Source organism: Leopardus geoffroyi, chromosome C1 (genome assembly GCF_018350155.1).
Source record: "Leopardus geoffroyi isolate Oge1 chromosome C1, O.geoffroyi_Oge1_pat1.0, whole genome shotgun sequence".
NCBI classification, from domain to species: Eukaryota; Metazoa; Chordata; class Mammalia; order Carnivora; family Felidae; genus Leopardus; species Leopardus geoffroyi.
The window spans coordinates 118,455,889-118,470,060 of NC_059328.1; the positions used below are offsets into that span (position 1 = coordinate 118,455,889).

Here is a 14,172-nt window from a genome sequence, read left to right on the forward strand (position 1 = left end):
CAAAGAAAAGCCCAGGACCAAGACAGCTTTGCTGGTGAATTCTACCAAATGCTAAAAGAAGAATTAACACCAACCCTTCATAAGACCTTCCCAGAAAGAGGAGGGAAGACTTTTCAACTCATTCTCTGAGGCTAGTACTGTTCCCACCAAACAAGACAAAGATATCAAAGGGAAAAAAACCCACAAAACTATAGACCAATATTCCTTACAAATATACGCACCAAAATATTCAACAAAATACTAACAAATCAAATCAAGCAACATATAAAAGGCTTATACATTATGACCAAGTGGGATTTGTCCCAGAAAAGCAAGACTGGTCCAACACACCACCCATAAACAAAAAAACTATCAACATAATACAACATATAAACAGAATACAAGAGAGAAACCATATGACTCTCTCAATAGATGCAGAAAAAGCATTTGACAGAACCCAGCACCATTTTTGATAAAAACAATGAACAAAATAGAAATAGAAGACACCTTCCTTAATGTGATAAAGGGCATCTATAGAAATCTCACAAGTAGCATACTTGATGGTGAGAGACTGATCACTCTCCCCCTAAGATCAGGGGCAAGACAATAATGTCTGCTGTCACCACTTCTATTCAACATATTACTAACGGTTCTAACCAGGGCACTTAAGCAAGAAAGAGAAAATAAATAAATAAAAGGCATTCAGATTAGAGGATGCCCGGCTGGCTCAGTTGGTGGAGAATGTGATTCTTGATCTTGGGGTCTTGAGTTCAAGCTCCATACTAGATGTAGAGCTTACTGTAAAAAGTAAAAAGATAATGAAAATACAAGAGCACTGAGTAATATATAGAATTGCTGAATCACTATATTGTACACCTGAAACTAATATAACACTGTATGTTAACTATACTGGAATCTAAATAAAATTTTTTTAAAAAAGGCATTCAGATCAGAAAGGAAGAAGTCACACTAGCTCTTTTTGCAGATGACATGTTCTTTTTCATAAAACACGTTAAAACTAATAAAGAAGTTTACCAAGGATGCAGGATACAGGGTAAGTATACAAAACCCAACTATATTCCTATATACTAGCAATAAACAATCAGAAGATGATATTAAGAAAACAACTATGTAGGGGAACCTGGCTGGCCTAGTCAGTTAAGCGTCCAACTCTTGGTTTCAGCTCAGGTCATGATCTCACAGTCTGTGGGATCGGGCCCTGTGTCGGGCTCTATACTGCCAGTGCAGAGCCTGCTTGGGATTCTCTGTCTCCCTCTCTCTCAGCCCCTCCCCAGCTCACACTGTCTCTGTCTCTCTCAAAATAAACTTAAAAAATTTTTTAAAAAGAAAAAAAAAGAAAACAACTATGTATACAATAGCATTAAAGGAATAAAATGCTTAAGAACAAAACCAAGGAAGTAAAAGACATGTAAAGTGAAACTATAAAACACTGTTTTAAGAGATGTAAAGATCCAGTACATGGAAAGGCAATCCATATTCATGGATAAGATTTAACATTATAATGATAGCAAAAGGATAGACTCAGTGCAATCCTGATCAAACTTCCAATTGCCTTTTTTTTCCCCCAGAAATGAACAAGCTAATCCTAAAATGTATATGGAAATACAGGTGACCCCAAACAGCCAAAACAATCTTGAAACAGAAGAACAAAATTGAAGGATTCACACTTAAATTCCAATTTCAAACTTAGCAAAAAATTACAGTAATCAAGACAATGTAGTGCTGGCATAAGGATCAACATATGGACAGATGAATGGAACAGAAGACAGAAGCCAGAAGCCAGAAATAAACTCATATAACTGGCTAACTGATTTTCAATAAGCCAAGATCATTCAATGGAGAAAGAATAACCTTTTCAATAAATAGTGCTAGGACTACTGGATATCCACATGCAAAAGAATGAAGTTAGCCCCCTACCTTACAACACATGTTAACTCCAAAAGATAAAGAAAAAAACAAAATAGGCAGCAGTTTTGCAGATATGACCAAAAGCATAAAAAAAAGCAGATAAATTAGACTTCATCAAAATTAAAAAATGATGTGCAAAGGACACTATCAAGAAAGTAAAATCTACAAAATGGGGAAAAATATTTGCAAACCACAGATCTGAAAAATGTCTACTACTGAAAAAAATATATGAACTCTTACAACTCAACAAAGAAACAAATAACCCAATTTTAAAATGTGCAAAGGATCTGAATAGACATTTTTCCAAAGAAGATACAGAAACAGCCAAAAAAGCACATGAAAAGATACTTAACATCACTAGGCTTTAGGGAAGTTCAAGTCAAAAACCACATAGGACCACTTCATATCAACTAGGATAGCTAGAATCAAAAAAGAAATACTGTGGGGGTGCCTGAGTAGCTCAGTTAAGCATCCAAGTCTTGATTTTGGCTCATCATGATCGCACGGTCTGCAGGATCGAGCCCCGTGTTGGACTGTGCACTGACAGCATGGAGCCTGCGTGGTATTCTCTCTCTCCCTCTTCCCCACTGGTACTGGCACTCTCTCTCAAAATAAACAAACATTAAAAAGGAAAGAAATAATGTGTTTGTGAGGACACAGAGAAATCAGAACCCCCCACACATTACTGGAAAGAATGTGGAATACTACAGTCATTATGGAAAACAGTTTGGCAGTTCCTCAAAAAGTTAAACAGTTACCTTATGCCCCAGCAAATTCACTCCTAGATACATACCCAAGAAACTGAAAATTATACTCATGCAAAAATTCGTACACAATGTTAATAGCAGCACTATTCCTAAGAGCCAAAAATGAATGAACCCAAATGTCCATCAATGAATTGAGTAAACAAAATGTAGCATATCCATACAACAGAATATTACTCAACCATAAGGATCAAGTATAGGGAGATGCCACAATACAAACCTTGAAAATATTATGCTTAAGCACATTCCCAGACTCAAAAGACTATATATTATGTAATTCTATTTACATGAAATTTTCAAAATAGGTACATCCATACAAACAGAAAGATTAATGTTTGCCAGAGGCTGTGGGAGAGGGGAAATGGGAAGAGACCATTAATGTAAGTAGGGTTTCTTTTGCAATGAAAATATTCTGGAATTAGATAGTGATGTGATGGCTGCACAACCCTGTGAATACACTAAAAACCGCAAGTGAGTTTTATGATGTGTAAATTACATCTCAATGTTTTAAATGTGGCCTACTTTAGGCAAAACTTATGTGGCCACCTCAAGTAAAACCTACTATATTTTACTCAAGCATGCCTTCTTTCTTCCCTCTAATCCTCCTACTCTAAACTATACCTCTAGGAAAATCATTCTTCAACACTATTTCCAAAGAAGTGCTTCATATACTACTCTGTATTTATAAGGTAATTGGAACATAAAAAGCTTCCTCTTCCCAAATAATTCAGTCCAGAAGTAATTAGGTGGTCAGGGTAATGCCAGAATCTGTACAGGGAGAGGTTAGAGATTGATTCCATCCAGAGTGAGTTATCACTCAAGTAAACATCCTGATGACAATCAAACCCTGGTTTCTGTAGAAGAGAACTGCAAATATGGGAAAGGAAAAAAAAACTACAATCAGCCTTGTGGCACTGAATGTGTCAATTTGTATATAAGATTACAGAAATGAACGTACACATACATTCCCTAAGTCTGACCACAAAGCCAACTGGAGAACTAGCAAATTCCAGGGCCAGAGCAGGGAAATACAGTATGAACATGGAACGTATTCTTGGGCCAGAAAGTAAGGTAATACCCAAAGAATGATGGTGCGTGTTAAAAGAACACAGAAACCATCTTGAAGCAGTTCCCACCACCCAAACTTGGGAAACTTTGAGCATCAAAAGAAATAGTAGTTACAAATGATAACACACCGGTTAAGACAAGATTCCATTAGTTCATAAATAAACAGAAAGTTTGATGAGAAAGTGGTCTTTTTCGGCACTAAATAAATAAACAAATAAATAAGCAAGCGAGCAAGCAAGCTTATTAATTACAAAGAGAAAAAGAATATAATGGAGACGCCTGGCAGACACCACCTTAATCAAGGGATCAAAGTGAATATCACCTGTAATGAGTCAAAATGAAATTAAATGTTACTTGATAGAATAAGAAGAACACAGCATCACTTCATTTATTTTTCTGTCAAAGTGTCTAAGATTAATCTAGTTCATGAGGAAACTTCAGACAAACCCAAGCTGAGAGCTTATAAGACAACTGGCCTGTATCTTCAAAAGTATAGAAGTTAAGGAAAGAATGAAGAACCACAGCATTCCAAGATGAAGGCAACTAAAGAAATTTGACAACTGAATGTAAAACATGAATCCTACCGAACTAGACCCTTTGGCTATAAAGGACACTGTAGAGACAAGTGGCAAAATTTGAATGGAGTCTGTGGATTAGATGGTGGTAATGTCACAATGTCAACTTCCTAGTTTTGATGGTTGTACTGAATTATGCATAATATACTTGTTTGTAGGAAACATACACTAAAGAATTCAGGGGTGATGAGACATCTACAGCTCTTTCTCAAATGGTTCCACAGAAATAGTTATTTACACTGTTCTTGCAACTTTTCTGTAAGTATGCCATTATTTCAGCTACAAATCAAATATTTATATATGAACATAAAATGAGCTGGTATAAGCAAAAGTTAACAACAGCAAATTCATATGTGTACATAGGAAAAAAAAAAAGTAAACTACAGTTTCATCATATAACTTTGGTTATCTCCATGATGGATGAATAATTCCAGTCATACATATTTTAGACTGATGTGAAATGACCAATAAACTAAACTTTAACACACTAACTTTACATATATAAGCATACAATATATTCAAGATTAAAATGTAACATGTAATTCCTTGATCATTTTTTCAAGGTTTTTAATTTAATTCCAGGAGCGTTAACATACGGTGTTAAGTTTCAGGTGTACAATACAGTGATTCAAAAATTCTATACATACTTAGTGCTCATTGTGATAAGTGCTCTCATTAATCCCTATCACCTATTTCACCCACCCACCTCTCCTCTGGTAACTATCAGTTTGTTCTCTATAATTAAGAGTCTGTTTCTTGGTTTGTCTTTTTTTTTCTTTGCTCATTTGTTCCACATTTGAATGAAATCATATGGTATTTGTCACATTCTCTGACTTATTTAGCTTAGCATTATATTTTCTAGTTCATCTAAGTTGTTGTAAATGGCAGAATAATATTCCATTTATATTATTAAGTCTATTGATGGACACTTGGGCTGCTTGCATAATTTGAATATTGTAAATAATGTTGCAATAAACACAGAGGTGTATGTATCCTTTTGAATTAGTGTTTTTGTATTCTGTGGGTAAATAACCAAAAGTGTAATTACTGGACCATATGGTAGTTCTATTTTCATTCTTTTGAGGAACCTCTTTACCGTTTTCCACGATGGCTGCACCAGTTTGCAATGTCACCAGCATTGCACAAGTGTTTCTTTTTCTCAACATCTTCACCAACACTTGTTGTTCCTTGTGTTTTTGATTTTAGCCATTCTGACAGATGTGAGGTGATATCTCATTGCAGTCTTGATTTGCATTTCCCTGATGAGTGATGTTGAGCATCTTTTCATGTGTCTGTGGGCTATCTGAATGTCTTCTTTACAGAAATGTCTGTTCATGTTTTCTATTTTTTTAAATTGGATAATTTTTTTTTTAAGTTTTGAGGTGTGTAAGTTCTTTATATATTTTGGATATTAAGCCTTTATCAGATATGTCACTTGCAAATATATTCTCCCATTCGTAGGCTGTGTTTCGTTTTGTTGATTATTTCCTTTGCTATGCAGAAGCTTTTTATTCTGATGTAGTCCCAATAGTTTATTTTTATTTCCCCTGTTCATGGAAACATATCTAAAAAAGTGCTGCTATAGCTGATGTCGGAAAAATTACTGCCTGTGCTCTTTTCCAGGATTTTTATGGTTTCAGGTCTCACATTAGGTCTTTAATCCATTTTGAGTTCATTTTTGTGTATGGTAGAAGAAAGTGGACCAGCTTCATTCTTTTGCATGTAGCTGTCCAGTTTTCCCAACACCATTTGTCAAAGAGACTGTCTTTTTCCCAATGCATATTCTTGACTCTTCTGTGAAAGACTAATTGACCATATTTGTGGGCTTGTTTCTGGGCTTTCTATCCCGTTCCATTGATCTATGTGTCTACTTTTGTGCCGATATCATACTGTTATGATTACTACAACTTTGTAATGTACTTGAAATCTAGAAGCGTGGTACTTCCAATTTAGTTTTTCCTTTTTAAGACTGCTTTAGCCATTTGGGATTTTTTGTGGTTCCAAACAAATTTTAGGATTATTTGTTCTGGTTCTGTAAAAATGTTATTGATATATATTTTTTTAAATGTTTAAAATTTTAAAAACCTTTCTTAATTAAAAGAAATAGGGGCACCTGGGTGGCTCAGTCAGTTAAGTGTTCAACTCTTGATTCAGTTCAGTATGTATATATGTATTATATATATATTATATACATACATATGTTTACATATTAATACATACTAATATGCTAATATTTGTTGAGGATTTTTGTATCTTTGTTCACCAGAGCTATTGCCCTGTAGTCCTTTTTTTCGTAGTGTCTGGATCTGGTTTTGGTATTAGGGCCCTCAGTCATTTTATTTTTTTTACCCTGCCTCAACCTTCTTTGGATTCTACATTTAGGTCTACACACTAAATTTGACAAACAGATGTGAAAATCATAGGACTAACTTAATTTACACAGATGATCCTGGCCAAAAAGTCCACTTGATCTATCAAGTTCACTATCTTCACCAACAAACTGAACTGTTTGCAAGGTATCAATTTTGTTTCATTCTGGGGTTAAATCTGGTCATGTGACAAATACCGGAAAGTCTTCTCTATTTACCGATGTCATAAAATTGTAGAATCATGAGTTAGCAGTTTAAGAATAATTAAAGGTTTATCTAGAGCTCATTTTGAATAGCTTTCATCTACCAGCTACTGTCCTTCTAAGTTCAACTCCAGAGTATTCTAGTGACAGCAAAAACAGAAACTAAAAATAAATCTTACTTAACTTTAATTTTAATACCTAGATTTCTGGGCATTGGGAAGGATAAAACTAGAACTAAAAAGAGCACAGATTAAAAGTTCTGGGGCACCTGCTTGGCTCAGTTAGGGGTGCATGCGATTCTTGATCATAAGGTCACGAGTTCAAGCCCCATGTGGGGTGTACAGATGATTTAAATAAAACTTCATTTTTTTTTTAAAGTCTATTTTGAGAGAAAGAGAGTGCGTGTGCGCATGTGCAACGGGGGAGGGGCAAAGAAAGGAAGAGAGAGAATCAGCAGCAGGATACGCGTCATCACTGTAGAGCCCAATACAGGCCTCAATCTCACAAACCACAGGATCATGACCTGAGCCAAAATCAAGAGTCAAACGCTTTACCAACTAAGCCACCCAGGCGCCCCTTAAATAAATAAAACTTTAAAAACTGGGGGGGGGGGGGGGGGGGGGAAGAAGGGGAGTTCTAATGCTGGCTTTACCAAAAACCTGTTAGAACCAGAAGAAAGGCACAATACGTGTGTCAAATGAGGGAAGAAACAGTAATGGATCTAGCAATTCAGTGATTATTGATATTAACAAAGAGCAAAGAATACAACTTAGCAATGGCCACTTCTTAGAATAGAAAGAAATGTCTATTTCTTTCCCCAATGACAACAGTCCCCCTTATCTGTGGGAGATACATTCCAAGACCTCCAGTGGATGTCTGAAACCACACAGACTAACTACCGAACCCAACATATGCTATGTTTTCCTACACATACATACCTATAATAAAACTAAGTGTATGAATTAGGCACAATAAGGTATTAATAAAAATAATAAAATAGAACAATTATAATATACCATAATAAAAGTTCTGTGAATGTGGTCTCTCTCTCTCTCTCTCACAATATCTTATACTGTATTCATCTTTTTTTGTGTGATGCTGTGAGATGATAAAATGCCTACATGATGAGATGAAGTGAGGTGAATGTTGTAAGCGTTGTGATGTAGCACTGGGCTACCAGTGACCTTCTGACAATATGTCAGAAGGAGGATCATCTGTTTCCAAACTGGGGTTGAACATGGGTAAATGAAACCATGGAAAGCGAAACCACAGAAAAGTAGAGACTACTGTATTTGTAGATCTTAAGGAAAGAAGGTACTTGAAACTTAATGTTAGCATATTTCGACCTCTTCTTCTACAACCCCTCAAAAAACAGGATGCTACAAATTATTTATCCCTAACATCATTTATTTTTTCATTGCTTGCAAGACTGTAATTCTATTATTTGAAAGATGACTAGTGAATGATATTAAACCCAAGAGTCAACAAAGCCTTTGTATCAAACTAGGCAGTGCACCAGAATTTAATTCAATAAATGGTTTGTGTGTCTGCTACATGCCGAGCAACAGAGGTTACATTCATTCCCTGCCCTTGATGGATTTAGTCTAATCAAAGAGAAACAACGTTAAGAAGAAAAATAAAACACCTCCCACACAAATTCCATCCAGAGATAAAAACACTAAAACTACAGAAAAGAGTTTTGCAAATTTTTTCATGTATATGTGTGCATATGTCCACTTATTTAAAAATTGAAAAACTCATACTGTTTTGTAATTCTCTTCTTGACATCATTTTATGTCAATTAGTATACTTAAAAAAAATCACGATTTTTAAAAAAAAAAAATTTTTTTTAACCTTTATTTATTTTTGAGACAGAGAGAGACAGAGCATGAATGGAGGAGGGTCAGAGAGAGGGAGACACAGAATCTGAAACAGGCTCCGGGCTCTGAGCTGTCAGCACAGAGCCTGACGTGGGGCTTGAACTCATGGACTGTGAGATCATAACCTGAGCCAAAGTCGGACGCTTAACCGACTGAGCCACCCAGGCGCCCCAAAAAAAAATCACGATTTTTAATGAGCTGCAGAGTATTCCACTGTACAAGTGTGCCAAAATTTACCTAACCAATAGTCTGTTGCTAAATGCTCATGCTTAATTTCTTTTAACCCAGGAAGGGAGACTAGGAGTAGGGAAATCAGAGAAAAAAATTACAGCTAACATTATTAACAGCTGTAAATTTAGCCAAGATACTCTATAAAGCCAACTACGGATAAGCCATCTCCGAAAGAGTTTTTAATAGCATCTTATAGAGGTATTCTAGTTAATTTATTAATCACACCAAATGAATGAATGTCCCGCTCCAAAAAGAACTTGAGATGTCTTATATATTGTTCCTATGAGTCCTAGACATGACAATTAATGTGTCACTAAGCACATACACACACATCCCCCTCCATCACAGACTTCCAGAAAACAAGGCTTAATGTTTTGATATCCTTATCTCTACGTCCTCCCTCTCCTTGCTACTATGAATGTCCTATTCCAGGCCTTAACATTACTTTTATCCCCAGTGTTTACAATGACTCCTGACTTCAATCTCTGCCCATTCCAAATAATCCTACTCAATATTTCTATATAATGCTTTCTGAAGCAAAATATAACCTCCTGGCTTGAAAAGCCCCTAATGCCAATTATTAGAGAATACTGCCTATTTATTATTTAATAGTTTTGGTATTCACTTTGGATGATATAGCCACTAACCCACCTTACAATCTTATCATCTACTACTTACTTTCTCTCAAATACCCTCCAGTCAAATCCCAATGGTACTCAGATCTTTGAAAAGCCTCCAACTTCCTACCCTATTACATATGCTGTTCTCTCATCTAAAATGCACAGGTCAGGGGACACCTGGGTGGCTCAGTGGGTTAAGCAACCAACTTGGCTCAGGTCATGATCTCATGGCTCATGATTAGAGCCCCGCATCGGCCTTTGTGCTGACATCTCAGAGCCTGGAGCCTGCTTCAGATTCTGTTTCTCCCTCTCTGTCTCTGCCCCTCTTCCACTCATGCTCTCTCTCTCTCTCTCAAAAATGAATAAACATTAAAAAAAATAACAAAATAAAAAGTTTAATAAATAAATTTATATAAATCTGTCTTTTTCTCAAAAATAAATAAACATTAAAAAAAATTTTTTTTAATAATAAAATGCACAGGTCAGGATCACCTGGGTGGCTCAGTCAGCTAAGCATCCAACTCTTGATTTCAGCTCAGGTCATGATCTCATGATCATGAGTTCGAGCCCCACATCGGGAGTTGCTTAAGATTCTCTCTCTCCCTCTCTCTGCCCCTTCCCAGCTCGTTTTCTCTTCCTCTCTCTCTCTCACTCACTCAAAAAAACCCAGTAATAATAAAATGCACATGTCAAAGAACATTTATAGCTACAGAATCACAGATCAGAAAGGGATCTTGAAGATAACTTACTCTATTCACCTTAATTTGCAAATCAGTAACTTCCATCACTTACCCAAGAACTCACAATACTCCCATTCTATCACCCTTTCCATTGTACGGTGGTTCTCAAACTCTAGTACGCCCAACAACCAGCCCAGTGGTTACTGAAAAGACAGATTTCTTACCCTCATCTGCAAAGATTATGCTCTAGTAATATGGGCTAGGACCAGAACTCATTTTTTTTTTTTTTTGAACAAGAAAATTACAAGAAAAAGAGAATGACATATGAATATGTAGCCTGGTAGCACTTAGCACATCATCTGAAATTTTCCATTTCTGCTCCCATACTGGAATTTCCAAAAAAAACCAGCTACTCACTGCTACTTGTGCAGAATCCATAAATCTCAGTCCAAAATAGTCACTTTCAATAAGGTCCAAGTGGTACATTATCTGATCAAAGAGCTCTTGTCCTTTGGCTTTTTTCTGAAATGGTAAGAAAATAAATTAATCAATAAATGACTTTAAAGATCAACAAGTGTGAACTGAAGATCTATTTTAAAAAAACATTACTTGCAGGGTGCCTGGGTGGTTTAGCTGGTTAAGCATCCAACTCTTGATTTTCGCTCAGGTCAAGATCTCAGGATTCGTGAGTTTGAGCCCCACGCAGGGCTCTGTGCTGACAGTGCTGACACTGCTTGGAATTCTCTCTCTCTCCTTCTCTGTCCCTCCCCTTCTGGTTTTCTCTCAAAATAAACTTAAAAAAATTTTTTTGGGGAGTGTCTGGATGGCTCAGTCGGTTAAGTGTCAACTTCGGCTCTGGACATGATCTCACAGTTCGTGAGTTTGAGCCCCGTGTTGGGCTCTGTGCTGACAGCTCAGAGCCTAGAGCCTGCTTCAGGTTCTGTGTCTCCCTCTCTCTGCCCTCCCCAGCTTGCGCTCTCTCAAAACTGAATAAACGTTAAAAAAAAAAAAAAAATTGAAAATTTTCAATTAAGTTAAATTTAAAAAATAAAGTAAAAAAACATTACTTGCTATACCAAAAATACTACCATGTATCAAGTAACGGGTAAGATACTATAATTTCCCAATAAACTATTTAAAGCCAAAAGAGAATTTATGATCTATCTGCACTTTCATGCAAAGTGTTACTTCCTATCAACCAATAATTATTATCTTGTACTGAATATTGTGCATAAGGACAAACTCTTATCTTGTTAATTTTTAGAGTCCCTACTTCAAAGGAGCTCTATAATGTAACTGGAGAGAGAAAATACACAAGAAAACTTAAAACACTAACGTACGAATCATGTGGAACTGTGTATTTGCCAACAGATTTTAGAGAAGAGATAGTCATAGAGACTAGAATCATCAGTCTTGGAGATCAGCCTTAAACTGGAAAACAATGTAAGGTAGAAAATGGCAAAAACAAAACTGGAACATGGGAGGAAATACAGGACAATGAGATAATACTGTCATCAATGCGGAAGACACAAATGGCAGGAGAAGGTAGATAATAAGCAAAGAAACTTGTATGGAAAACGCAGTTCTCAAAGTGTGGTCTCAGGACCCAAGGGTTCCTCCAGATACTTTCAAAAGATCCTCAAGGTCCTAGGATTCTCCCCATGTAACTCAATCAAAACAACATACTGCAACACAGTAAATGCAGAAGCAGAAACCAGAACCTAAGTATGTTCTATTAGACCAGACATTAATGAGATATGCAAAAGTGCATAAGACAATTACTCTTCTCACTAAATTCTTTTGTTTAGTAAAATAGTTATTTTTCACAAAAATACTTGTATGTTATTAATAACATACAAGGGTTATTTTATGGCTGTTTTAGGTTTTTTAAAGAGTATTTATTTTAAGAAAGAGAGTGTGCACACAAGCACATGGTGAGAGTGGGGGGGAGAGGGAGAGGGAGAGAGAGAGAGGGAGAGAAAGAGAGGGAGAGAGAGAGAGGGAGGGAGGGAGAAGGAGAGAGGGAGAGAGGGAGAGAGGGAGAGAGGGAGAGAGGGAGAGAGGGAGAGAGAGAGAGAGAGAGAGAGAGAATATGAATGAATTCCAAGCAGGCTCCATGCTGTCAGCACACAGCCCAACACAGGGCTCGATCCCTCAAATCATGAGATCATGACCTGAGAGGAAATCAAGAGTCAGACACTCAACGGACTGAGCCACCCAGGGACCCCTATTTTTTGCTGTCTTAAAATTATTTTTAAAAATTTTCAGTTTTAAATTCTAATAGGGTAACTATTGATAGATATAACCCACATAAGCAAAAGCATTGTTAAGATCCTCAATTTTCAACAATTTTCATAAACATCCTAACCATGCCTCTCCTCCTATGTAATTTTAAATTATGACTTAGATATTTCTTGTAAAATTATATATATCTATAGATCTATATATTTTACTCAGTCATCAAACTGTCTTTTAACTGACATCCTTAAAATGCAACTTGTATTTTTGCTTTTCCTGCACTTTTTACAATTTTTCTTTTTGATAAATAAAAGTGCTATCCATATATCCCTTTATCAAGAGAAGAACTTTACAACGCCCTCATGCCCATCATCTCCCCTCCATCCAATCCTCATGTCAATGAGCATACTTTCTCTATTTCTTTTCTTTGGTCGTGGCTAATTTTTTTTAAGATGACAATCTTTATTTTGGTATTTTGATCATTCTTTATACATCTTACATTTGTACATCACACATACCTAACAGCATCTGCTAGATTTGTTTCTCCACTCGTTTAAGTTCTTCCTACAGAAATGTTCTCCATGTGGGACTTTGTACGGCCTATCTTTAAAGGTCTTCTATGTTTGAGAGTATTTTCAACATGCTTTTACACTTGAATGCTTATTGTCACCTTATAAAATTTAAGGTTGTTATTTTCTTTCAACACTGTTCAATACTCAAAACGTATTACTCTTTCATCTTCTTACAGCTTATGTGCTGTTGAAAAGTATGATGACAATTCGAATTCTGGTCCTTAATAATGTTATTAATTCTTGGTTAGCTTTTAAACTTCTCTATCTCTAAGAGTCTTAAATTTCAACATAACGTGTCTAAGTGTGGTTTTTTCCTCATCTCTATATTGTATTCTATTGGGCCTTTTATATCTGAGATCTTTCATCTCCCTTTAATTCTGGGGAAACAATCTATTATTTCCTCAAATATTTGTCCTCTATTTTTCTAAGTTTCTTACCTAAGTGCCAGCACTTCTACTCTTTTTCTTAAACATGTGTTTAATACTCCCAATTATCCTGATGATTATGGCTTATTTGTCCATTTAATAAATACATAACATAGAAAAAGTTCAGAAGGCTTTAGTAATATGACCCCATTGCATAGCTACAAAAATGACAAGGCTAGAATTTGCATTTTGCTCTCTCCCAAGCTCCAATTTCCTAAGGTTACACACCACACCCAGATTTTAACTGGAATGTCACCTCTCAGATCAGTAATTAGATACCCCCAACTTCTTATCACAACCTCATCTCTATCTTGTTCACAAAATTACTCTCAATGCCTAGATTCTCCAACTACAATGGGAACTTCCAGTACACTGATCCCACTTAACAAGCATCAGTCTCCGTTCCTTTTTTTTTTTTAACATAACTAAATTTACCATTTTAACATATACAATTCAATGTCATTAAACATATTCCCAATGTGTACAACTGTCACCACCCTTCATTTCCAGAACTTTTCATAATACCAATCAGAAACTCTGTACCCATTAAACAACCATTTTTCACACTCCCTCCCTTTAACCCCTAATAACCTCTTTCCTACTTTATGTGGCTCATGAATTTGCCCATTCTACATACAT

The 14,172-nt window shown here is 36.1% G+C and overlaps 1 protein-coding gene across 6 annotated transcripts in view; it reads right to left on the bottom strand.

The window, feature by feature from the left end:
* The window catches only part of EPB41L5 (erythrocyte membrane protein band 4.1 like 5), a 142,822-nt gene that overhangs the window by 107,469 nt on the left and 21,181 nt on the right, over positions 1 to 14,172 (bottom strand). For all 6 annotated transcript variants that reach the window (XM_045479505.1, XM_045479503.1, XM_045479504.1 and 3 more), the window contains exon 3: positions 10,716 to 10,820. In XM_045479505.1, the coding sequence (XP_045335461.1) occupies positions 10,716 to 10,820 (105 nt within the window). The remainder of the gene's footprint in view (positions 1 to 10,715; positions 10,821 to 14,172) is intronic.